This window comes from Sturnus vulgaris, chromosome 4 (genome assembly GCF_052056855.1).
Source record: "Sturnus vulgaris isolate bStuVul1 chromosome 4, bStuVul1.hap1, whole genome shotgun sequence".
In the NCBI taxonomy this organism is placed as follows: Eukaryota; Metazoa; Chordata; class Aves; order Passeriformes; family Sturnidae; genus Sturnus; species Sturnus vulgaris.
In genome coordinates, this window is record NC_142246.1 from 63,356,601 (window position 1) to 63,381,590 (window position 24,990).

Genomic DNA, 24,990 nt, shown 5'->3' on the forward strand with positions numbered 1-24,990 from the left:
GGATTATAAAGTCCAACTCCTGGCCTGGCAAAGGACAGCCACAAGAACCACACCATGTACTCAAGGGTATCATCCAAAATCTTCTCGAACCCTGTCAGACTTGGAGCTGTGACCACTTCCCTGGGGAGCCTGTTCCAGTGCCCAAACACCCTCTGAGTGAAAAAAACCTTTTTTTCTAATATCCATCCTCAACCTCCTCTGAAACAACTTCTGGCCATTCCCTGGGGTTCTGTCACTGTCACCACTGAGGAGAGCTCAGTGCCTGCCCTGCCTCTTCCCTTCAAGCTGTAACTGCAATGACCAAGTGCCCTCAGCCACTCCTCACACATCTTCCCCCTCAAGGCCCTTCACCATCCTCGTGCCCTCCTTTGGACGCTCTCTAATGCCTTCATGTTTTTTTTATATTGTGGCACCCCAAACTGCCCCAGCCCTGGAGGTGAGGCTGCCCCAGAGCAGAGCAGAGGGGACAATCCCTCCCTTGCCCAGCTGGCCATGCTGTCCCTGATGCCCCCCAGGACAGGGTTGCCCTCCTGGCTGCCAGGGCACTGCTGGCTCACATTCACCTTTCCATGGAGCAGGACCCCCAGGTCCCTTTGCACAGCGCTGCTCTCCAGCCTCTCATTCCCCAGTCTGTCCATCCAGCCAGGGTTGTCCCATCCTAGGTGAAAAATACAGCACTTGTCTTTGTTTAAAGTTCTTTGGTTGGTGATTTCCCAGCCCTGTAGCTTGTCAAAGCCTCTCTGCAGGGCTTCTACCTTCAAGGAAGTCAACAGCTCATCCCAATGCAGGAACTTACTTAATACACCTTTGAGTCCTGCATCCAGGCCGTCTGGGGGCAGCCCAGACCTGATACTACAAATTGCCTGCTGAGATTTCCAGCCCAGGCTGCAGATATGCTCCCTGAGATAAGGGTATTTCTTCATCTCTTCAGTCACATGTGCATCTTCTCAAATGCCACTGGGACTATGCAATGATTTTCCTTAGCTGCTGGTATGCTTCTAAGTCTCATATAAATACAGTAGAGAGTTAATTATTATAAAGTCATTGATAAAGGGAAGAACAAGGTCTCAGGAGCATGGTTCATGAACAATGATATACTAACCTATCCCAGGTTGCAGCTATGTAAAAAATCTGGCCCTGTGGTATTTGGTCCAGGTGATGTTTAATAATTAGTGATGAGTCTTGCTAGGAAAAAGAGATGATTGAAAACATCATGATTTTAAATGGAAACCATCTATAATGTGTACTCTTCTGTGTCATCTGCCAAGGAGAAAGATGTGACTCCATGGGCTCATGCATTTGTCAAAGCTCTGGCAGACCCTCACGTGGGATGGTGCCAAAAGAACTGAAGGAGTTCCTTCAGCATCCCCCAAAATCTGCCTTATCTTTGAGGTTATTGGAGGGTACATCTGTCCTGGAAAGCAAAACTGCATCAGGTAGCACACAGGAGAAGTGCCGTGCCTGTCATTGATCCTGCTCCCAGTTAGCACAGCTCCCGGAGAGATGTGCCTGATGCTACCTCAGCTGGGGACCAGCTCTCCTGCTCTGTTTAACCAAGGCTGCCTCTCCTTCCACAGCATCGATGTCATGCCCACATAGTGTCCTGTGAAAAGGACCACTCCCGTGGTGACAGCCTGTGACTCGTTCAGCTGAAAGGTGAAAAGGTGAAAGCAGCAGCGGCTCGCCCTGGCCCTGCCCTCCCCACAAAGGGAGAGGGTGGAGACTCCCGGGCTGCAGGGTACCCAGCCGCCAGCTCGCCCTGCAGCAGATGCGATGATCCGGGTGGCACTGCCCTTCCCTGCCACTTGAGCCACACATCGGAGCTGTGATCCTGCACTCCGCGCTCCTCCCTTCCCTGGATCCCGCATCCTCTCCTCGGCAGCGCTGCCCCGGACCTGCTGCTGGTGAGTGACTGTGGAGCAGCAGCTCTGCCTTTCCACCGGCACAGGCTCAGCTCGGGTTCGGTGGCTCCATCCTCCGGGAATTGCTTGCCCTGCCATTGCTATGGAATTGTCTCAGCGGATGCTTTCATCCAGCAGCCAAGGAAGCCACAGCAAAACGCTCGCCTGCCTTCTCACAGCTTTTATTGGGGAGGCAAGAAATCAATGAAAATACGCTTTATAAAAGGCGAGGGAGGGGGACAAGCTTCAAGGCATAAATTAAAAACAGGGAAAAGGTGAAAAGTGAGAAAATTTCGCGGGAGCTGCCGTTCTCGGTGTTCTCTCATGCGTGTTAACCCGCGTGTAAATAAATAAATGTCTGCACGCACCGTGCGCTGCTCGCTCGGTCCCCGGTTAACACACAGGGCTCTTTTCATGGAAGGTAGCTTACAAATCCCCGGCAATTAACTTACAGATTGCCCAAATCGCATTATCCTTATTTACTCAAACGGTTTTAATTTCCTGCACGTGTTCCCGAGAAAGAGGAATGTATGGTCCTGGCCCCTTTACATCCCCACAGCCGTTCTCAGTCACACATCCCTGGAAATGGCTAAAGAAGCGGGGGGAGAAAAGGTGTACTTACAACTTCTGTGAATTTATATATATCCAAAGTCCAAAATGTACATACAATACTGCTTCAGCTTGCAGGCTGCAAGACTTAACTTTGTACCCACTAAAAATAAGAGAAATAATAGCACGCTGAACTGTGGTTTCTCTGGCATGTTCAAGTATCCAGAAAAAAGAAAAAGATTGTTTTTAAAAAGGGTTTGGGGCACCTTTCTTAAGAAAATTATGCTGAAAGCTGCTTCTGTCTCTAAAACTCCTCCTCCTTAAGTGACTTCAACGCTTAGTCTCTATAGAGATAAAATCTTTTGAGTAATGGCCTGGATTTTAAAAAATGCACGTCTGAATTTTGCTGTTCATAATTTTACTACCACTTCTACAGTATTGTTTTTTTAGTATTGTGATTTTTTTCTATTTGAACTGCAAATCCCTCTGGAGACAAAATTTTCAGGAAAACTGACAGGAATAAATGTTCCCTAGCTTTTTATATAGACCATGTGTCTTAAAGCACACAAATACATTTACTGAAACTGTTTGAAAGACTACAGGTATGGTATTGTTGTGGTTCAAGTGTGTTTGAATCAATTGAACTTTGTAGCACGTTTTGCTGTTTGATGGTTTTGTTTAGTTTCCCTCTGTGTGTAGGAAAAAATGAGACTTTGTACTTTACAAGTCTCAGAAGAATACATAGGAAAGCAACTGTAAAACTTCAATTTTATGTACATTGAAACAGTAGGAAAAGAGATTTCTTGGCTGCTTTTAAGAAAGTAGTTTCATTTTGCCATTAATAAAAGGTTAAATCTCTAGATCCAGTACTCCATCTCCTGACAAAATTTTTTGAGACTAAATATCTCTGAAGAAAAGGATTTTCTATTAGACCTGAGCTGAAATGATGCTGAAATCGGTGGCAATAAAACCATTTCAGAAGTATTTGGCAAAGCAAACAAAATTTGTGACATTTCCAGAGTTCATAATTTTTTTGTTTTGCTGATGCAAAATATGCTATATCCAGGGTTCATACGATGAGGATATGAAACATTTTATTGAGATTAACAAGTATTTCTGAATACAGCAGGCAGTACATGTTGTCACTGAAACTCCTGCTCATTTCCACCTAAAGTAAATATTTGTAAGCCATTGGCAATGAAATCTGAGAAACTTCATTTAAAATTTGCATGGAAATTGATTCAATTAACACCTATCATGGTTGCTTCTTTGTCCTGCACAAGCTTTGACTTAAAATGTTTTGTGGCTGTAGGTCACATTAAACTCAATGAATTATTTTTAAACAATTAAAATCTGCAATGTTTTAAAAATTCCCTTTCTGAGGAAACAGCTGACAATTACATTAGCTGTGAAGGAGCAGGACCCTCTGGAGTTTATTGCTAGATCAGAAATGGGAAGGTTGATTTGTAAAATACCAAGCTGGTTATCTCACTACAACTTCTTACACTGCAGCGAAAAAGAAGCATCCAAAAAAGCAAAGCAAATGAAAATTTTAACATGTGTGCATCATTTCTACCATCAGCACATCATCTTCTCCCAGCTGAGATCCAAATGGCCACTCTGGGAGTCTCCCATGGATCACCCAACAAAGCCACAGCTGACCCTGAAAGTGAGAAATGCTATTTTCAGTATTAATGCAACATTTGAAATAGATGGCTTTTTCGCTTTGATAAATGGCATGTGCCCAGCAACACACTTTTTTTTTTTTTCCTGAAGGGAGGAACAGAACAAAGGTAAATCCATGTACCAGGTGTTCCACCTGCTGTACCCCACTCTGTCCCTGTTAGTGGCACAAGCACCCTGCAGCCAGGGTGCTTAAACCAACTTAAACCAGAGGTCCAGTGAGACCTGAACCCCGTGCCTCTGCTCAGTAGTCAGTGCTTTCCCAAGGGACAAGAGCAAATAATACTGTTTTTCTCTGGAAATTTGGATTATCAAGACTTCCTGAATTGGAAGTTTCCTGTTGACAGCTGTTTTAAATAGCCATTGAGAGACTGTTTCCTATGGATATACGTAATTCTTCCCATGCCTGGTTTAATTATGTAGCTTCTACACATATTTTTGCAAGGAAGTGTGCAATCTCATCATAACTTGATTGATAAATTAAATTTGACTATGACCAGCTGTCTGTTCTTAGGAACAACACTGTAAAAGCAGTGTGATCTTTACTTGTGAAGAGTTTCTGATTCTCTGCTTACTCTCTACCTGTCTAGTTCATCCTGGAAAAATTAATTTCTTTAATTCCTAAAAAAAAAGTACGTTTGTTTCCTGAGGAACACTTCAGAAATTCCAGTGCAAATGTGGAGCTAGGTTTTTATGCTGGTCTTTGGAAAAAAAAGACCAAAAACCCAACAAAATCAATGAAACAAAGAAAAATGTAACCATTCTGTTGATTATGTCTGAGGTCAAACTCTACCTCTTCTTTTTTTCTCATTTGCTCATAATGTTGGATCAGTGATACTGAAATATTAAGCTGAGAAAAAAAATGTGATCAAGCAAAATATGGATCCAAATACCTTATCTATGTAGTGATAGATCAAGGTCAGAGTCACACTGTCTCCTGACTTCTGCACTCACTTTGTGCTGCTTGGTTATCCAACAGCTCAAGGGATTTTTCTAATGCCTGCCTGTGGTGTTGCCCCTGTTTTTGAGTATTTGGTGCCTGGCTCAGCAAACCCCTGCTCAGCACTTGGTGAGACTTTAAGACAAGTTCCCACAGCAGTTCTGAGTGCACATCTCTAATTTACCAAAACATCCTTTCATCAAAAGGCAGTGATGGATGTCCAGACAGATTAACCCATAAACTGCAGGAAAAATATCCTTCAAAAATTACCTGTCCTCCTCCAGGTAGGTAAATCTTCTCTGGCACAAGTGAGAGTGTATGCAGTTTATCAGTAAAAGGCCTCTATATTTTAAATGTTGCACATTTGATTGATGTTCAACTTACTAAAAATGAATTTTAGCTAAAATTAAAGCTAGACCCATTGTAATTACATTTCAAACACGGGTTTTTTTTTGCACTGGGCCTAGATTACTGATTACTAAAACATTAAGAATTTATATTTTTGTCAGCACAGAAGACTGCAGCTTTCTCAGAAGAGGCAAACTTAGGGTAGATTTGGGGTAGCATCGCTGGGAGAAAGGTGAAGCAGCCTTTATGTGCAGATAGGCTGGTTGCTGAATGTAGAGCTTCCAGAGGTTTCACTGTGCTATAGCCACCAAGGAGAGCTCAGCTGTCTGTCAGGCAGCCTTAGCAAACTGACAAGATAAGGGCGTGGGTTTTTTTGTGACCATATGAGCCTGTTAGATTAAACGTTTGTTTTTGTTTTTTCCCAGGCTCCTTTTTACTAACAGCTCTCAAATTCATTCAGCATGTCTGAAACTCTGTCATAATTTGCTTCCTTTCTTGCTGTAAGCAGTGTAATTATGCTGAGGTAGGGGACTGGTCACCCCAGAGCTCCCAGCTGCTCCTCTACCCTCTTGATTCCCACGAACTATTGCATTGCTAACATTTCTCATAGTGACAATTAAAGTAATTAGGCTTCTGTGAGTCAACATGTTTTATAGAGAGGCCAGACCCTACCTCTCTCTCAAATGACCCTTAGGGAAGCACAAAGGGGACAAAGGTCTGCATGCACAGGGACAGCCAGGGATGATCCACTGTGGGTGGCTCACAGGAAGAAGCCTGGCTGATGAGGGAGGTGGGATAAATTCAATTATTCCACAACTACTTTCTAGTTTTCCCATGGAAATCAAACCCAAGGAAGAGAATTACTTGGCAGCAGTGCCAGTTTGCATGTTGCTGTATCCTTAGCAAAATTATTTAGATTAATAAAACAGTTTCTGCCTGTGGCCAGGTTCTGCTGCTCAGGGGTAGGTGGAAAGGGAGGATTGTGTGGGAAAGATGCTGAGGTTGTGGCAGACACAGCCACTTCCAGCTGCTGAGGCAAAGCTGAGTGTGTCAGTGATGCTGGTAGAGCCTCTCTGGAGACGTGTAGGAAAAAGCAAAAGATGCTGTTCAGCAGCTGTGAAAGAGGAGCGAGAAAATGTGGGAGAAACAGACCTCAGAGAAGGAATTCCAGGTGCCAGAGGAGATGCTCACCTCAGAGGGCAGCTGTGCCCCCAAGATCAGCCCACCCCAGCCGACCATCAGGGTGGGGAGAAACTCTTCTCTCCTTACCTCTGGTAGACCCAGCTCCTCATCATGTCCAGGTCTGATCCCACAGGACCCAACCTTCCTATCCAAAAGACACACCTTTCCTCCTCATACCTAACCAAATCCTCCCTTTCCCGTGCTTCATTTCCAGAGGAGAGATGGCAGAGGACCAGCCACACCTGTGCATTCAGATGTCAGAATCTGGTACAAATGGCATTCCCAGCAGAAGGCAGTCCTCACCAGACCTGGCTGGCAGGGCAGGAAGCGTGCTCACCTTCCACAACATCTGCTACCGTGTGAAGACTAAGACTGGGTTCCTGTGTTTCAGAAAAACTGCTAGAAAAGAAGTTCTGAGACATGTCAAGTAGGTATTTAAACATCTCTTTAGAGTATGTGTAAGTTTTATTTCTGTCCGGAGGGTTGGCTTCACTCATGTCACTGAGCCATTCAGCGCAATACGCAGATCAAGATTGAGAAAAATTATTTGTGTGTGTGGTGGCTTCATATTTGCTGTCAGCTGTGCTTAAGCCCAGGTCTTCAGTGCCTGGGCTGAGCCTGTAGAGCAGAGAGCTCAATTCCCTCGGCCCTGGGGGTGCAGCCCTCCTGGCTGCTATCAGCTCTGCTGGCTCCACACTCCCTGGCAATCCTCCTGCCGTGCCAGGGTGTTCAGCTGAGATACCAACAGCCTGCTGCTGTTGGCCCTGGGAAAGGTTAGCTTTTTGGGAGGGTTTAACTTAAAATGTTAATGTAAGTGAGGGTTAGGTTAACTTCGAAGAGATGTAAAGGTTTCTGAGGTTTTGGCATTGTTTTGTTGAGTTGTTTTGTGTTTTTTTCCCCCAAGAGTGAGTGCTACTGCAGTAAAGCAGTCGTGTCATTATGGCCTTTGTTCAATGATCAGTGAATAAAACTTGCCCATTCACAGTTCAGTAGTTAAACTAAGTGGCAAGGGCTCATACAATATGTCATTCCAAGTCACCCATGACTTTCAGCTCCTTAACTCCAATTTCTGTCATAAATATTCACCCTTTTGTGTAGCTCTGTCTATCCTGCTCTTTGCTCAGGGAATTTCCACACCTGTTAAACATGGGCTCTTAAAGGCTTTGTTGTTTTCCTCAAAAACCATGTGTTGTGGTACCTCAGCTGACTCACATGGGTGATTCCTGACATTTTCCATCTGGCTTTTGACTTCCATGGGGCTTTAATATCAGATGCAGAGAAACTATCAACAGCATTTTAAGTACAGACAAATCCCTAGTTTATTCTGCCCACAGGAATTATTACTCTTTCTGTTGAGAGAATAATACATTAGAACTGAGTATGGTTAAAGCAAGTGTGTGCCTCTCTCGTAGAGGTTTCTGTGGTAAAAATACATGTATTTTTTGCTACACATTAGTCATGTCTCTGTTCTGTCTTCATTATATAATGATTAGGTTTTTTTAAATCAGGAATAAAAGTTAAGGTGAAGTCTGATCATAAATATTGCTTGTAATTAGGCAGCTTCATTAATTCCAAAATTAATGGGAGGCAGAAAGTAGTAGAGATAAGTTACACTGGCCTACCAGTTGAAACAAGCAAAGAAATAACCCCACCTTAACTATTTTGTAAAACTCACCTGTTCTGTCTTACAGTGGCATCATGAAACCAGGACTGAATGCAATTTTGGGACCCACTGGCAGTGGCAAATCTTCGTAAGTGCCCTCCACAGAAATTACACCAAAGGGAAAATGACACTGTACATATTTGGCAGTAATGGACTTCTCTTTCAGAGAAAGACTGAGTTTTTATTTAGGTCTGAGCAAGTCTCACTGTTTCCTGAGAAATACTTGAACTCAAAGAAGACAATCAGTTTATATGAGAAAGGTGAAATTTAGTTTTAGTCCACACTTTGCTGACAGTCGCTCCTTACACACCATTCTGTGAGGTTAAACTCAAATTATTGAAGAAATGGACATGAGCCTGCACAGATCTCATTTCCTTAGGAAACCAGGGCGAAAGAAACTCAGTCCTTGAAAGTTGCTGGGGGTTCTCTAGATTGCAAATATTTAGTGTGATCTGCTTTTATGTAGCTGTTTGTTCCAGGAGCTGGGTTTGTGGTTCAGAGAGCTTTGCCTCCTCCTGCATGCCCATCTGAAAAAGTAACCAACTTTTCCTTCAGGCTGCTGGACATTCTGGCTGCAAGGAAGGATCCCCATGGGCTCTCTGGTGACATTTTGATCAATGGAGCTCCTCAGCCTGCCAACTTTAAATGTACCTCTGGGTACGTAGTACAGGTAAGTAGTTTTCATCACTGTGGATTCTATTGTAAGAAGTTGCTGCTGTGTTGCAAATACCTTGTCTTGACCCAAGAATCTAGGAAAACCCCCGAAAATTACAGTCAGAATGTTACAGAAATATGTAACCACAACTGACAAATGACAACTGACTCAAACCACAACTGACAGATTCCCTCTGCAAGAGAAAGCAGATGGTGTCTAAAAACCTCCCCTCCTTCCTCCTTTGCCAAAACAAGCTGGGAACACCTTCACCCTGACCCACATGGACCCAGCCTCTCTTCACCTTCTCCCTGCTCTCTCCTGTGGTGGGCTGAGGCTGCAAACACACTGTTATAATAACCTGAGCTGTAGCTGCTCCTTAGGTCCCTGCAGCCCTTCAGCCTCTCCCTCAACACCTCCAAAAAGCCTGAATAAGGTAAGAATACACAAGGGACTGTTTACAATACTTGGCTGTTTATACATTTTGATATCATGCATGATGGAGGATGTTTCTATACAGCATTGTTTCATGAATTAAATATAATTATGTGCATGAAATCCACACTCTGCTCTGACACAGGCTTTCTGGCCACTGCTACTGTCCCTCTGCATGCAAGGACAGCATAAAACATAGGTAGATACAGTTCTCAGAAGAATAAATAGAAACTGCTGAACAACCACCAAGTATCTACTCTTTTTTTTTTTTTAAATCAAGGATGATGTGGTGATGGGAACCCTGACTGTAAGAGAAAATCTGAAGTTCTCAGCAGCACTCCGCTTGCCAAAGTCAGTGAAGGAAAAGGAAAAAAATGAACGAGTGAATCAGGTTATCAAGGAATTGGGTTTGAGCAAAGTGGCAGATTCCAAGGTAAGGCTTGTAAATGTGGTACTTAAACCATAGTAAGTGGTTTAGTAATTAACCAAATGGTCCATCATGGCAAATTAAAAAAAAAAAGAAGTAAATTTCAACAGGCTGTTTTGGTAATAAAATAATTAGTGACATTTCTGTATGGTATTACCTTGTAGGGAAAAGGAAGGGGAAAGGTGAAAGGGAGAGCTAGTGGTTGGAGAAAAAGACAAGACCTCAAGCAATATTAACATTAAGAACAAGGCTGTGTGTGAGACAACATTGACATCTGTTTCTGAGAATAGGGCCAGAATTCCTTACAACTCTCCTCAAATGCTGCCATGTGGGTGGGATGCTGTTAGCTCAAGGATTTCTCTTTGGGCCAAACAAGACAAGTTTCTTGTTTTTTATCAGGTTGGTACCCAGTTCACTCGTGGGGTGTCAGGAGGAGAGCGGAAAAGGACCAATATTGGGATGGAGCTCATCACGGATCCTGCCATCTTGTTTTTGGATGAGCCAACCACGGGACTTGATGCCAGCACTGCTAATGCTGTCCTGCTGCTGCTGAAAAGGTGATGGCCTTGGAAACAGCTTCCCATTGTCAGCACTCCACTCTGCTGTACTTCAGCTGTATTTGACTCAAATTACAGTTTGAATGAGCAAATGGGGAATTCAGACATGTAATTACTTACCAATGAGTCAAAGATGCAAATGGGTAGGAAAAATCTGTATAAATTCTCTGTCTCCAAAGAGAGAATTCTTTTCTCACACAGACACTGTAAATATGTCCTAAATATTTTCTTTTTCTTTTCTTTTTTTTTTCTTTCTTCTCCCTTCTCTGGCATACCAAGTTAATTAGACTTCAAGACTTAACTGAACTTTCAAATGCTCTTATGTAAACACTGAACCAACTTGCAAAGCTGACATCTCTGCCATTCTTCACGTGCAGGATGTCAAAACAAGGAAGGACCATCATCTTCTCCATCCACCAGCCTCGGTACTCCATATTCCGGCTGTTTGACAGCCTGACACTGCTGGCTGCAGGCAGAGTGCTGTACCATGGGCCAGCCCAGCATGCCATTGAGTACTTCCAGTCCATAGGTGAGCACAGCTTCCAGCAGGGCCAGCCTTTGGTTTGCACCAGCTCCAGTGAAATGCCGATAGCTCTGGGCCAGGACTGGGCACGGCGTGTCCAAGCAAGCCCAGTGTTTTGACTGAGCTTTTCTCTGGGTGTTTCTCCTCTTGACCCACATGTGGATTTGGGTGAGCTGTTCCTGGGTGCACCTTAATTAGAGTAAGCCCCTTAATTAGGGGTAGGGCTGGGAAGAGCACACTGCCAGCTGTCACCTCGCTTTTGCTGATGGTACTGATTTGCAGTGCCACTCATCCCTTGGGAAAACATGGGCTTTCCAAAGGCTGCCATGCCTTTGGTGCAGGCTGCTCCATGGGCAGCACGTGTGGCTGTGCTCCTGAGAGCCAAGCACAGCCCTTGGCCACCCAGGGCTCGTAACCCTGTCACCACAGTGTCACTGTCACCACAGGCTACCAGTGCGAGCCCTACAACAACCCCGCCGACTTTTTCCTGGACGTCATCAATGGAGACTCCACTGCCGTGGCAATGAACAAGGCTGTTGAAAATAACACAGGTATGAAACCCAGAGCTGAGCCAAGCTATCCTAACACGTGTGGGAATGGGAATTTAAGAAACTGTTTTGCTAACTCCCAGCACACAGAAAGAGCTTCTTTCATCTTCAAGGCAAACCAGCTGAAATCCTGAAGAAGCAGAGATGATAAACTAGGACAATTGGTTCTGTAAAGGACATAATTTGATGTAGTTATGACTTGACTATTTTGCCTAATGGAATAGTTTTTCTGTTAGGAAGTTACTGTTTTCCTTCCTCTGAGCAGGGTGGGAGGGGTAGAGATAGGGTACCACTGCTCACCTGGTATTTCCCTGGAGTTGTGTTAAGGCAGAAATTATCCCCAAACTAACGAATCAGCTCTCACCTATTTTTTGGAGCATGCTTTCTCATACTTCTCTGCTGCCACTCATTAATAGCTCACTCTCTTTTCACAGGAGTGAAAAAGCAAATGAAGTGATGAATACACTGAGTGCCCAAACACAGTTTCACTATACCTTTTCCAAAGGAGCAGCCATCATTTAACAAAAATGCTCTGATCAGGGTCTAGCAAATATTATAGCTGGCAACACACATCATATCTGTCATTGGAAAAGCTCACGCTGTACTATAGTTAAGAAAAAAAGGAGGTCCAGCTGAAATTTATTTATGACCAAAGTAGACACACGTGGGATTACCTCAATCTAAAAGTCTGGGAAGTCCAGGTTTATGTCATCAGACCTGTGAAACAGATCAGAACTATCTGGGGGCAAAGAGATTGCAAAAATCACTTTTTGATTAAAAGCCATGTTGCTGCCAGGCTGCAACTCCCTGGGCAGACAAGGGTTTGCCTGGTCAGAGAGCTGAGAGGCTGCTGCCTGTGGGACAGGAACACACAAACTCAGAGGTTTGGTCTGATTTTTCCAACTCTTTTGAACTGTCTGCTATGGGGCTGAATGCAGTGAATCACTGGAACTATCAAATATCTTAATTCTTCTGTTTTTTTTAATCTTTCCAGCAGAAAGCACTGAAGAACACTCTGAATACGATAAAAACTTGGCTGAGCAATTAGCGGAAAAATATTCCAACTCTGCCTACTACAGAGAAACAAAAGCACATTTAGAGAGCATTTCTCCAGGAAATAAAAAGAAAAGCAAAGGAATTTTCCGGCAAATCACATATGCCAATTCCTTCCTCCACCAGCTGAAATGGGTGTCCAGGCGCACATTTAAAAACCTGATAGGAAACCCTCAGGCTTCCATAGCTCAGGTAAGGCTATTTGTATCTATAATCTTGTGGTATAAATTGAATTTATTTGGCTCCCGGATTATTAAATAAGTCACTGGGATGGTTTTGCCTCTTGATATTTTGACTGCAGTAAGCATCTGAAGAAAGAGTGCTCGAGGTTTAGGAATCTGGGGGTATAAGGTGTCCTGAATGCTCCCAAATGTGGGAGTGTTCAGTAATTAATTTTGGAGTACTGAAAGTAGTCTTGGGAGGCAAGACCTGTCCCAGCAGGGCATCCTGCTGCTCCCAGCCAGGAGCACATTATGTCCCAAGTAGTTTCACACATGTGTTCAAGAATATTTCTCAGATTTGACTCTAATGGTCCAGACTTGGCATTGTGGGGTTTGGACTCAAATCCTCTCTCCTGCCAGGAAAAGTTAACAGACTGCATTTGCTTACTTAATTAAACTTCAGCACAAAATGAAGTGCTGGCAGTTGGCTCAAGTGCAAAAATATTTTTGCAGTCTCGTAATGTGTGTGCTGTTTGGTCATTTGACTGCTCCTATTGGTGATGATGTCCTCTGGATAAGGGGTCATGAAATCCATAACGGGGTCCAACACCCACCATGAAAGATAATCACTGGCTCTGTTAGTGCTGCTTTTTCTGAAGGACCAGCACCAAAAGTGATGACTCCTTCAGAGCTGCACATTGCTTTCAAAAGTGAAGAACGTCCTGCTGGCCTCTGCAGAGTGACTAATCCCCTAATTCATGGGCCAAACTCTGCAGCCACAGCACCACCAAAACTCTCTCTGCAATTCTCAGCAGTTCTGGAGAGGCCAATAGAAAAATTAGCCTGTAGCCAGGGGTATGAATTATCTTCATCATGTTTTATTCAATGAGTGAATAAATGGCTGGTGTGGAGGTAAAACAAGTCCAGAATCGCCGAGGTTAAAAGGCTTTGAGTACGTGTGTGTGCCTGTGTGTTGATACTATGGAGATCCTTAATAATTGCTCTGTAAAAGCTTGACCTTGTGACAAGAATTAGGCTCTCAAGAACCTCCTTCACAGCCCGAGGTTAATGGTCCTGACTTGTTTCTCACAATCTTTTTTATCTCCCCACCCTCATTAGGGGTGGATTTGTCCAGCATTCTTTTAGGGGTGCATGGCTCATTAAGCCTTTTTTTCATTAATCTGTTCCAAATCGGTCTTGAAATGATCCCTGCTTCCCACTGCGGCTGCCTCAGGAGCTGAATTATCCCTGACATTTGCTCCTTTCGGCAGGATCTTAGCGAGAGGGTACCAGGATCAAGTAATTTATGGTGTTAAGACTCATGCATTGCTGGTTGCTTGAAGATGACAGAACTGCCTGATACCATTGTTTTCCTGAGCTTTTTGTCATTTGCATGTAGCTTTTGAAAAGTGTGATGCACACACTTCAGTTTTTTAAGCGACATCCTTGAGGCAGCTGTTATCTCTGCTATTTAAATAGTTGCAGACTGCAATATCAGCATATCTACAGCCCTGTTGTAGCAGCTCATTAAAAACAGTTCCACGAGTAAGATGTCTGATAGAGCCCGGTAATTACACACTGTGGAGCATGAAAATCAGCTGTCATCCTCATCCTGGCTGTCAGGAAAACCCTTGAAGCAATGAGAATGACACTTCCCCTCCTCTTTTTCCCATTTAGCTTTGTGTTACAGCTTTTCTGGGACTGGTTGTAGGTGCCATTTACTTTGGACTTGAAGAGAACTCTGCTGGACTGCAGAACAGGTGAGTCAGCCTGGGTAATGGATACTCAAAAATTTGATAAAGCTCCCTTTAAAAGAGCTTAATACCTCTTCAAAGCAAATGCTTCCCTTCACATCAGTGAGGCCAAGCCTGTGTGACTTGGAAATGAGGATGTGATTTTGGTCCTCTAGCAAGGTCCCTGCAAAACTGAGAGGGTTAAAATACACAGACTTGTGGCTACATAAAAGTAGATAACTCAAGTTGTCATCTTGCAGCTATTTCTATTCGCACATTTGAATTTACCAGCAGTAAGATTTTAAAATTATGCTGCTCTGTGTATCATTTTGACAGCTGTATGTACCTGACCTGGCACATGAGTTTGCCACTATGAAACCTCTGGGTTCTTAATCCTGAAATGCTTCATAGCATTTGTTTAAAAACAGCCCAGTTTTAAAATGAGTAAGAAGTGCCTTAAATTTTCGTGGAAAAGGTGAAAACTAGTTCTCACACTGTTTATTTGGTTCCTTGCAGTTTGCAGCAGACAAATGCCTCACAATCTGAGAATCTTTGACGTGTCAGGAAATTACATTAAGAAAAATACCAAACCACAGCCCCACAAAAAAACCCTCAGTTGATTTTCTATCTTTTGTCTGCATCAGAGGATGTGCTATCATTGCATGCCAAAACTAAATAATGGCTGTACCACATCTATGTCAGGCTTGTTACAGACTCAGACTCATAGCCAGGACTTTTCCCATGGATTTTGGGATGAGAGGTCAAACACTGCCAAACTTCAGGCACTGCAGGTGGATTTATGAGCTCTGTTGTGGAAACACCACATTTACACCCCATTTTAAATAACAGCTCATTGTTTTGCTGATTTTCAGAGTGGGTGCAATGTTCTTTCTGACCACCAACCAGTGTTTCAGCAGTGTCTCAGCTATTGAACTCTTCGTTGTGGAAAAGAAGATATTTATGTAAGTAACACATACAAAAAGCTCTGCTGTTAGACTGTGAGTTTGTCTGACATGCTGTAATGTCATTTAAGTACAGCCAGTGCAGAATTTTCAAATTATTTCACTGATGGTGCTCATTGCAAACTGCTAGTGAGTTGTCTGCAAACCCCTCAAAAGGTACCTGTGACTATAAATAGCTCAGAATTTAAGATTATTGACACAATAGGAAAAAAACCCCTGAATACTCAGTTTTGACATTGATTATATGTTTGTGACTTGCTAGTGAGGGCAATAAATGTAATCTAACTGGATCCTTTAAAAGTATGCATATTATGCTGGATAAAAATATGAAAGTTATTCAAACTTTACCCTCTCTACCTCGATGACATGACACATCAATTTACTAAAAATTATATGCAGAAATACCCATGTTCATTTGCATATGAAAATGTCACCAGTTCTATAGTGTGTAAACCTACTGGATAGTTCCATTATAGCCTAAGTGTGAAAGATTTTTCTCCCAGTTTGAGCTAGAATTCATTTGTCAAGAGGTGAAAATCAAACTGATTTTTTGTGGTTAAATTTCTAATGTGCTGTACCTATTTGTGTCTTGCAGACATGAATACATCAGTGGGTACTACAGAACATCTGCATACTTCATAGCAAAGCTGATGGCTGATTTAATACCCATAAGGACTATGCCCAGCATCATCTTCACCTGCATAGTTTACTTCATGCTAGGCAAGTGTGGTCTCCTACAGTCTCATTCCATCCAACCCCCTCCATAAACCATCATGTGCATCTTACAGATGTGTGTGCATACATGGATATTTATACAGGCTAAAGCCCTGCACTGGTGTGGCAGTGGCCACTGAACTTGCTTGTAGCATACCATGTTGTTTTTTCACAGAAAAGACACAAATATTTAAGCATTCATCAGAGAATCTGTGACATGTCTCATCTCCACTGTCCCTAGAAGGAAGCCATAACCATTACTACCTAGTTTTGATTTCTTCCTTTTAATCTATGGCCTTCTTGGCTTCTGATGACTTTTACAAGATACTTTCCTGATCCTTGCAAGAACACCTAAAAGAAAAATTTTTGGTTTAAGATCTTAAGACTGTGTGGATTATTACCAGCTTGTTGGTTTTGGTCTGAGTTTTTTCCCTAAGGAATAAGAAACAGGGCCATATCAGGAAGAGGCTCTCAGACTGTAAAACTGGAGGGAAACAGAGCTTTCTGCTGAATCCATAGCCACCTCAAGGCTGCTAGGTTCTTCAGGAGAGCTCTCTGCTGGAAACTAGTGAAATGCTCTACAGCTGCTGCTCATGCAAGTGCACTACAAGTTTTTCCTTTGATGGACAACTTGCAGCCACTTTGCATGAGTGAAGTACAGTGTGCATTCTACTGTCTTCAGTCTTACTGCAGATTTGGGCATAGTCCTCATTCATCCTGTCTTCTACTGTCAGGACAGACACAGAAGGGCTGTCTTGGGTCTCAGTGACACAGCCTGTGCTGGCAGGCACGGTGTAATTTGTAAGCAGGACTAGGAAAGTCAGGATAGTGTTCAGGTTATGGCAGAGCTTTCATCAGGATCATTCTGAAACCCTTCTTCTTCTGATCTTTAAGGTCTGAAGCCAACAGTAGGAGCCTTCTTCACAATGATGTTCACCCTTATGATGGTGTCCTACACAGCCACTTCCATGGCCCTTGCCATTGCAGCAGGACAGAGTGTGGTCGCTATAGCAAACCTACTCATGACTGTGGCATTTGTTTTTATGATTGTGAGTAGCACTCTTCAGTTCTCTAGGCTGGATCATCAAATCCCAGAAATGCTGAAATCCAGAAATCCTACTAGCATGGAGTTCAGCTGAATTCTTCAAAAAGTCTGTCGGGGTCAATATAACCTGATTTGTCTGATTTGAGTATCCTGATGCTGTGGGGTGGAATATTCTGATTTGCCCTTTGAATGAACCAGAAGTGTGGGGATGGAGGGTTGGGTGTGAGGAGGAGGGTGCTTCCTCTGACTTCTCTGTGGCTCTGGCAGACAGAAAACTGCCTGGGAAGCAGGAAAGCCACTTAGGGCTACATTTCCTTCTCTCTCCCTTAACTTTGTGAAAGCCAAATGTGTGTGGCTGAGAACATGACCTGCAGCCCCCTGCTTTCTGAGACCACTAGCAGTCCCACAGTAAGGAATAGCAGAGAGTTCATGTGAACCCATGTGGGTGCCCCAGACAGAAAGCACGTGGGTTTACAGCACAGGGGAAAGCATTCCTGTTACTTGTTTTGGGGGAAGAACCTGAGGTTATGGCCCAAAGCTTGATAACATATAAACCCTTCCCTTCTGCTCTTCTGCTGGAAGAGTTTCTTCCTCCAGGAATGCTTTCCCATTCCTTTTTACCTGAAGAAGCAAAGTCAAGAGCTAGAGAAAAACACAGGATAAGAGCATGTAATTTTTAACCTGTTTTTGTTGTTATGGCTTTTTTTTTTTTTTTTTTTTTTTTTTTTTTTTTTTTTTTTTTTAATATATTGTCCCTAGATTTTCTCTGGTTTGCTGGTCAATCTCACAAGTGTCTTGCCCTGGCTCTCCTGGCTCAAATACTTTAGCATCCCTCGATATGGAATGACAGTAAGTGCTCTGATTTCTTCTGTACAAACCTGGAAATGGTTTGCTAGGAAGGAATGTCTTTAATCATGATAAAGTAATCTTCAAACTTGATGGCCTAATGAGCAAAAGGAAAGCTAATTAAATACAACAACCTCGGAATGTTGTTCAGTATCTTGAAACAAGAAGTGCTTCTCACCAACCAGCACCCAGTGCTCTTTAGAAGAGCTCATTTCTGTAATTTGGAAACACCTCACATGAAAAACACAATTACTACATCCACTGGACTTCAGCTGGACAGAAAGGTTTCAAAGTAAAGCACAATGTTATCCCCACCCAAAAAAGTAAAAATCTTCTATTTGTCTTTTCCATCAATCAAACAAAAACTTGTCAAGCTAAAGATTTTCTCCTAATTTGTGAAAATTTAAGCCAGAGTGATGGTTTGCAGAGATATTTGGGCATTACTTTATTTCTGCCTGTGCCTGGGGGAGGTGGTAAAGCCTGTTGTGGTGCATGCTTTACCAGGTGTGTACAGGCTGTATACATTCCTCTCTTAAAAAAAAATCTCTGCTGCTCTGCTAAAAAATGGGGATTTGGCAAATGTAATAGTGATACCAGCACATTTTTAGAATTGATTTTAATTGCATTATATCTCATCTTGTTAATGTATCCCTCCTTTACCTACTAATTTCTGTTGTCATTGTTTCTTCTATTTTAAAAGGCTTTACAGATCAATGAATTGGTTGGTCTGGACTTCTGTAGCAGCATTAACAGCACAGTTTTAAGCAGTGACACTGCATATCAACAGACAGGCCAGTAAGTATTTTGGAACACTGAAATGAATCCCACCATCAGGAACTTTAGAAGCCCTAGAACATCAGTCTGAATATCAGAGATACTCACTGATGACCAGAGAATCTATGAGTTTTTTTATGGAAAAGGAACCTTTGACTGGGTTTTTGCATTCTTACTGCATGGAACATCCTGCTTGTTGTCATATTTCGTATTTATAACACTAGAAATATTTGGCATTATGCTTCTCACTTTCCTTCAAACTGTATTAAGTGAGAGCTATGCACACACACACAATTGTACAGCCTCACAAAATTCATTCCAGCTTCCTATGTCAAACTGGAGCTACAAGAAAAGCAAATTTACAAATGGAAAATTAACTACTGACATACAGTTGATGTTTGCCTGCCTATTACAGACATGCAACCACACTCCAGCTTCTAGAGATCTTCCTAGATCCTGCTGGCTGGTTCATAAAGTGACTGAGCTTATCAATGTGTGTTTATTTGTAGAGTATGTACTGGAGAGGACTATCTGAAGAGCCAAGGCATCGATTTCAGCCCCTGGGGCCTCTGGCAGAACCACCTGGCTCTGGCCTGCATGACACTGATCTTCCTCACCATTGCCTACCTCAAACTGCACTTCATGAAGAAGTTCTCCTAAAACCAGAGGGAAAGAAGCAACTCCCACTGCTCAGTAGCTCGCTGAACTGATCGTGCAACTGACTTGATTATTTTTAAAGAGACGTTTTTTCGTTCAGAACTTTTTTGGTTCTTTTGTTATTACCCAAGTCAACAACATGAAAGCCATGCCTTTATATGAAATACTTAATGTTAATTTACTCTGCCAAAATGTCTAGCACAGCTCACTCCTCTTTGCCATGAAAAAGTGTACAGCTATTTATTTCTTCAAGAGATTATTCAGTTTTTCTTCATGTTCTAGCTATGAACTTGTCAAACACTGTATCTGTTTAGTGGCTTAACCAGAAAAAAATAGTGGTTCCATACTTTAATTAGCACCTATCTTCACTAGGAAGTAATTCAGTCCAAATTGATGCTTCTCAGGACACCAACACAGTCTCAGCTGCTTAAGTGGTCACAGGATATGTGAGACAGGGACAAAATCCTTTCTATCCCGGTGCTCTTTTCTATTTGGGAATCCTTACTTCTCTAGAATGTACTTATTGATGCCATCAAGCCTTTCTTGCCTCACTCAAGTGGTAGAATCACTGTTTTTTAAAATAAAGGTGTTCTTACTTATGGTGCCAGTTCCTATAAACCTTGTCCTGAAGTTTGTATTTCTTCTGCATAACTGAAATTCATCTTCAGTGTCCCATTAGTGCTGCTGCCATGAGTAGTTCTTACTCATTTTTATGGTGACCAATGTCAAGGTATGACTAAAGAGGATGGTAAGAATCCATAGATTGCAGCAATCCCATTCTGGCAGGCCAGCTTTTCCCTGGCCATGTGCAGCAATGCTAGCTCATCTCCTTCTTCATCTGCAGAGTTATGCATAGTAAATGCATCAAAGTGCATAGAAGACAATTTTACAGCTCTTCCTTGGGTTGTTACTGTTGATCTTGCTGCTCCTGCAGTGTTTGTCCCTGTTTGTGTAGGTCATAAAAGAAAACCTTACAACTTACCTTATTTCTGTAAGGGATTTAGAAACATAGAACACCCCAAACTGGAAGGGACCCACAAAGATTATCAAGTCCAACTGCTGGCCCTGCACAGGACATCCCCTGACAGCATTGTCCAAATGCTTACTGAACTTTGTGGGGCTTGGTGCTGTGACACTTCCATGGGGAGCCTGTTCCAGTGCCCAACCACTCTCTGGGTGAGGAACCTTTTCCTACTATCCAGTCTAAAATTCCTCTGACACAGCTTCAGGCCATTCCCTCCAGGATCTGTCACTGTCTTTACATAATGACATTAGGATTCATGCTGATCTGATCATTAGTAACTGTATTGTATTGTTTTTTTTCAGTAAGATGTCATGCTGCTGGGGAAAATGAAAGCTTCAGAGCACAAAAAATTGGCAGAGAGTGTTCTGTACCTTTAGCTTAGCCCTTTTTATGCAGAAGGAAACAGTAAAGAGATTATTTATAACAATAACTATATATATATATATATAAAAAACAATATATATGACTATATAGCTTATAACAGTAAAAGGTATGTAGTTATTCCAAAAAAATTGACAGGAACTCCAGGTCCTGGTACTACAAAGAAATGAAAGTGGAAATTTTGCCTTTGGAAAAAAGAAAATCATCCCAGATTCTGAGATGTAGCAATCTACAGCCCATCTAACTGCAGCTGGTCCTTACAATTTCAACAAGTTATAAACGTGATCATATAGACTGTGATGCAGTCATAAAAGAAAATAATTTCAGTATACAGCAGTGGTTTCTGAGAAAGGAAATAATCAAAATAAATTGAACTGCTCACATTTTGAACAGGTTTTGACATGGTATTGCACAGATAATATTTACCACAAAACTCCTAAACTTTTCTTGCTTTCTACTACTTATTTCAGCAGCTGGTATTCCATAACAATGTATTTATGTAAAATAAATGTTTTTTTCCATACTGTTCCACTCTGTAAACTTGTGAAATTCTATACCTTAGTAAACCTCTAGCTGCATGGGCAGAAATTTCAGTAGTACTCATGTCAGAGTTCTCTGTCACACTATAGGCTTTAAATTAGGATTTAATTTTTCTCTTTTTGTCCAGCACTGCACTGAACATGTTCTCGTGAAAGGTGCCCCTGCTCATGGCATGGGGGTTGGCACTAGGTGATCTTTAAAGCCCCTTCTAACCACAAAATTCTATTATCCTGATATATCTGGTTCTCCCCTTTAGTTTGGGGCAGATTGGTACAACTACATTGCTTGCACAAGCCAGGAGACACACCATCCATCCCTACAATAACCCTGACATGTACTTTTATAAGCAGTGCAAGCGGGGAGAGGAAAGATTATTAGGAGAAGGGAAATGAGTCCAGAATCGCTGAGGTTAAAAGGCTTTGAGTACGTGTGTGTGCCTGTGTGTTGATACTATGGAGATCCTTAATAATTGCTTTGTAAAAGCTTGACCTTGTGACAAGAATTAGGCTCTCAAGAACCTCCTTCACAGCCCGAGGGTAATGGTCCTGACTTGTTTCTCACAATCTTTTTTATCTCCCCACCCTCATTAGGGGTGGATTTGTCCAGCATTCTTTTAGGGGTGCATGGCTCATTAAGCCTTTTTTTCATTAATCTGTTCCAAATCGGTCTTGAAATGATCCCTGCTTCCCACTGCGGCTGCCTCAGGAGCTGAATTATCCCTGACATTTGCTCCTTTCGGCAGGATCTTAGCGAGAGGGTAGCAGGATCAAGTAATTTATGGTGTTAAGACTCATGCATTGCTGGTTGCTTGAAGATGACAGAACTGCCTGATACCATTGTTTTCCTGAGCTCTTTGTCATTTGCATGTAGCTTTTGAAAAGTGTGATGTACAGAACTTAATAATTCTGATTATATCTCTAACTCGACTGAAAACGTGTTTTCGCGTGTGAAAATTCATCTTTAGTTTGCCTACACTTTGACAGCAAGTGATTTAATCTGGACTCTTGGAAACTTTATGACTTTTTACTTTTAGTTAGGTTTTAGAGTATTCAATCCAGTTGAAGATTTTTCTTTATATCCTCTGTCTGAACAACTTCAATTAAAAGAAATCACAAGCTGAGCATTGTTACTGTCTAAGGAGTTATTAAACTAATTTAATTCAATTAGTTTGAATGAAACTTTTTGATAATAATAAGATACCACTTCTGAATTTTATTGTTTTTAGTACAGAAACTAAGGTTTTGATATTTTCTGTAACTGAAAGTAATTGCTTTTTCCTTGTATTGAATGTTCATGAAGGCAAGAACAGATAGCAAACTGGCTAGATCCAGTTAATACGTCACCCAGTTGAAGTGCTCATGTCCAAGGAAGAATATTTAAAACTTCTACAGGTTTGGAATGTCATAATTCAGAGGAGCCTGAAAAAGCTCTATATTAATTTATTAAGAAGAATAAAAAAGTAAAAGGAAACCTAATGCTAAGAGCAGCCTGAGGAGTAAATCTGTATTAATTGAAAGCTTTTAATAGGCGGAAGGGCAAAACTGAAATCACTGGTGTTCAATTTTACTCTTTTATCTTCTTCTTTGTGCTAAAAATACTTAATAATCAATAATATCAATTGTTGGAGGAATTCTTCTGGAATAAAGAATTATTTCAGTGGAATGTGAAGCAGGTTAGTAAGCCTGGTGGCAGAGCAGTAAGAATGGCTTTTGATGAGGAGGCAGAAGGTTGGACAGTATGGAAAACAAATTTCATCTTCAGAATTACTGATAGTGATTTTTCAAATTAATTTTATAACATACTTGGATAACTGCATGACTTTTCAAACGACACATGTAAAAGGCCCATGACACTGACTTGGGGATTGTGACCTATTTTTCATAGTGTACCAAGGGTTTATAAATTGTATTTGTTCAAGCAAACATTTAACAAGTGCCTGAGTGCTTGCTGACCCTCTAGTTCTCGCCATGGGCTTACATATTTTACTGATGAAGCCACTGCCACTGGCTGGATGCTCTGGGCTGCATAAAAAAAAATGCCATCATCTTTTTTTGGCTTCTGTGCTGTAGACAAAATAAGAGCCTTGTAGGCTGTATACCAATCACCTGTGAGGAAAGACATTTGTTTAAGTTGGGTTTTCCAAGAGGCACTGAGAAATGTGCTTGTATAGTAGCATCCCACTAAAGCAGAGAACAAATCAATTAAAAGGTTTGCAGTTCTGTGTTGCTCCAGTACAGAGGAAGGATTGAAAAAAAAAAGCCATAAAAGACAAAGAATTTATGTCAGCTGGACACTGGAAGCTAACAAACAATAATGATAATGAATATATCCACCAGAGAAGGAAGAAAGAAAACAATTAAGATAGCAACATCACAAAAATTTTTAGATTATGTATGTCTATCTCTTGTGTTCAGAGACTAAATAGTTACAGACTAAGAGCTCAAAACAGTTTCTTTACATGTGGAAACAGATGGATAGACTCAAGGGCAGCCTAACCTAGCCTGCTAAAATAAGTAAACTCTGCTCCTCCAGTTTCATGCATTTCCTTCATATTTCAAGAGAAATAATCTTTTCCTCCATAAGGTTTTGAGTCATGTCTGGTTCATTCTCAAAAAAGCTGCCTTGCCAAAATCTTAGTCACCCTGTTTCTTCAAAAACACAATGCTGCAATTACTCTCACTGCCCAGTATTATGAAATAGGCACCTGCCTTCTGATTACTTTTCCACTGACCCAGTGGGCACAGAGTCAAGGGCTGAGGAAACAATTCCCTGCCCTGTATGGCTGCACACAGGCACTGCAGGCAATGTGATGGAGATTGTTTCTGGACACACACCAGCACCAGTCCAAGGTGACTCAAACATCCTCACATGATCCCTGTCATGGATTTGTAGTTACATATTTTCAGTTTGCAAATTTTCTCTGGGATGCTGATTAACACTACAAGTATTCAAACTTTTGTTTCTAGGATGAAAAACTTCAGTATTCCAGCGCCAGGCTTTCTGCACACTTTATACAAACGATCTTCTAAAAGAGAACATTGCAATTTGGAAAACTAAAAAAAAAAGGCAGATAGTTTTCTCATATTAACTGGTAAATGCCAATTTTATAAGCATCAACTTGCTGCCTCCTGGACATTCAGGGATGTGCAAGTGCTCACTTTGCATTCAGCTGTGTCTTTTTATACAAAAGGAGGAGAGAGTATAACCTGATAATGTAAATAACAGTAATGCCAACAAAGACTCCTGTAGTTGCTCCCCTGGGTCTTCCATGTGACACATTTCTATTTGCTAAATAATCTGAGATTATGGTTCATAGACATGAATTTCTTTCAACCTAAATATTTCCCTCCTTTTGCAAAATTAGTTCTCCTGTCAGACAGACCTTATTTTCATCTTCCTGTGCCATAAAAAGGGAGAAATCTCCTGAACATAAATGCTTTTCCTCTCCCAGTCCACATCTCCTTCTTCTTGCTGGACATGAAAATAAAACCAGTTCAGACAGTTAAATCCCCTGTCAAACCTGTTTCTTCACTTAACTGTTTCAAATAACTAAGCCAGGAAACACAGCTGGCTTTTATTACACAGCTGTGGCATTGCAGGAACACTGAGAGAAATGGGAATTTCTTTCCAGTGCTTGCCAGCTCTGCCTTTCTGCAGCACAAGGTTTCTCGTGGCTGCATCTTTCTGCACAC

General features: G+C 41.9%; 1 protein-coding gene across 5 annotated transcripts; it reads left to right on the forward strand.

Annotated features, from left to right (window-relative positions):
- Positions 1–1,765: 1,765 nt before the first annotated feature.
- ABCG2 (ATP binding cassette subfamily G member 2 (JR blood group)) lies at positions 1,766–19,971 on the forward strand. 5 transcript variants are annotated; one of them, XM_014879000.2, is made up of 16 exons: positions 1,766–1,904; positions 6,818–7,030; positions 8,295–8,354; positions 8,822–8,936; positions 9,634–9,786; positions 10,180–10,337; positions 10,715–10,866; positions 11,307–11,411; positions 12,403–12,653; positions 14,300–14,382; positions 15,228–15,317; positions 15,913–16,037; positions 16,926–17,080; positions 17,836–17,925; positions 18,623–18,717; positions 19,206–19,971. In XM_014879000.2, exons 2-16 carry the CDS (start codon positions 6,825–6,827, stop codon positions 19,354–19,356), a joined length of 1,989 nt encoding a protein of 662 aa, XP_014734486.2. In that variant the 5' UTR covers positions 1,766–1,904; positions 6,818–6,824; the 3' UTR covers positions 19,357–19,971. The 5 variants fall into 5 exon arrangements, with proteins under 5 accessions (XP_014734486.2, XP_014734487.2, XP_088020235.1 ...); XM_014879001.2 differs by having other exon boundaries at positions 12,406–12,653; XM_088164109.1 differs by lacking the exon at positions 1,766–1,904 and adding an exon at positions 5,341–5,357.
- The last annotated feature ends 5,019 nt before the right edge of the window (positions 19,972–24,990 follow it).

Bases quoted from the DNA above. Each gene is read 5' to 3' on its own strand.
- ABCG2 (XM_088164107.1), top strand. The intron at 14,383-15,227 runs GTGAGTCAGCCT...GCTGATTTTCAG, and splicing joins TCTGCTGGACTGCAGAACAG to AGTGGGTGCAATGTTCTTTC. The intron at 17,926-18,622 runs GTAAGTGCTCTG...CTATTTTAAAAG, and splicing joins TCCCTCGATATGGAATGACA to GCTTTACAGATCAATGAATT.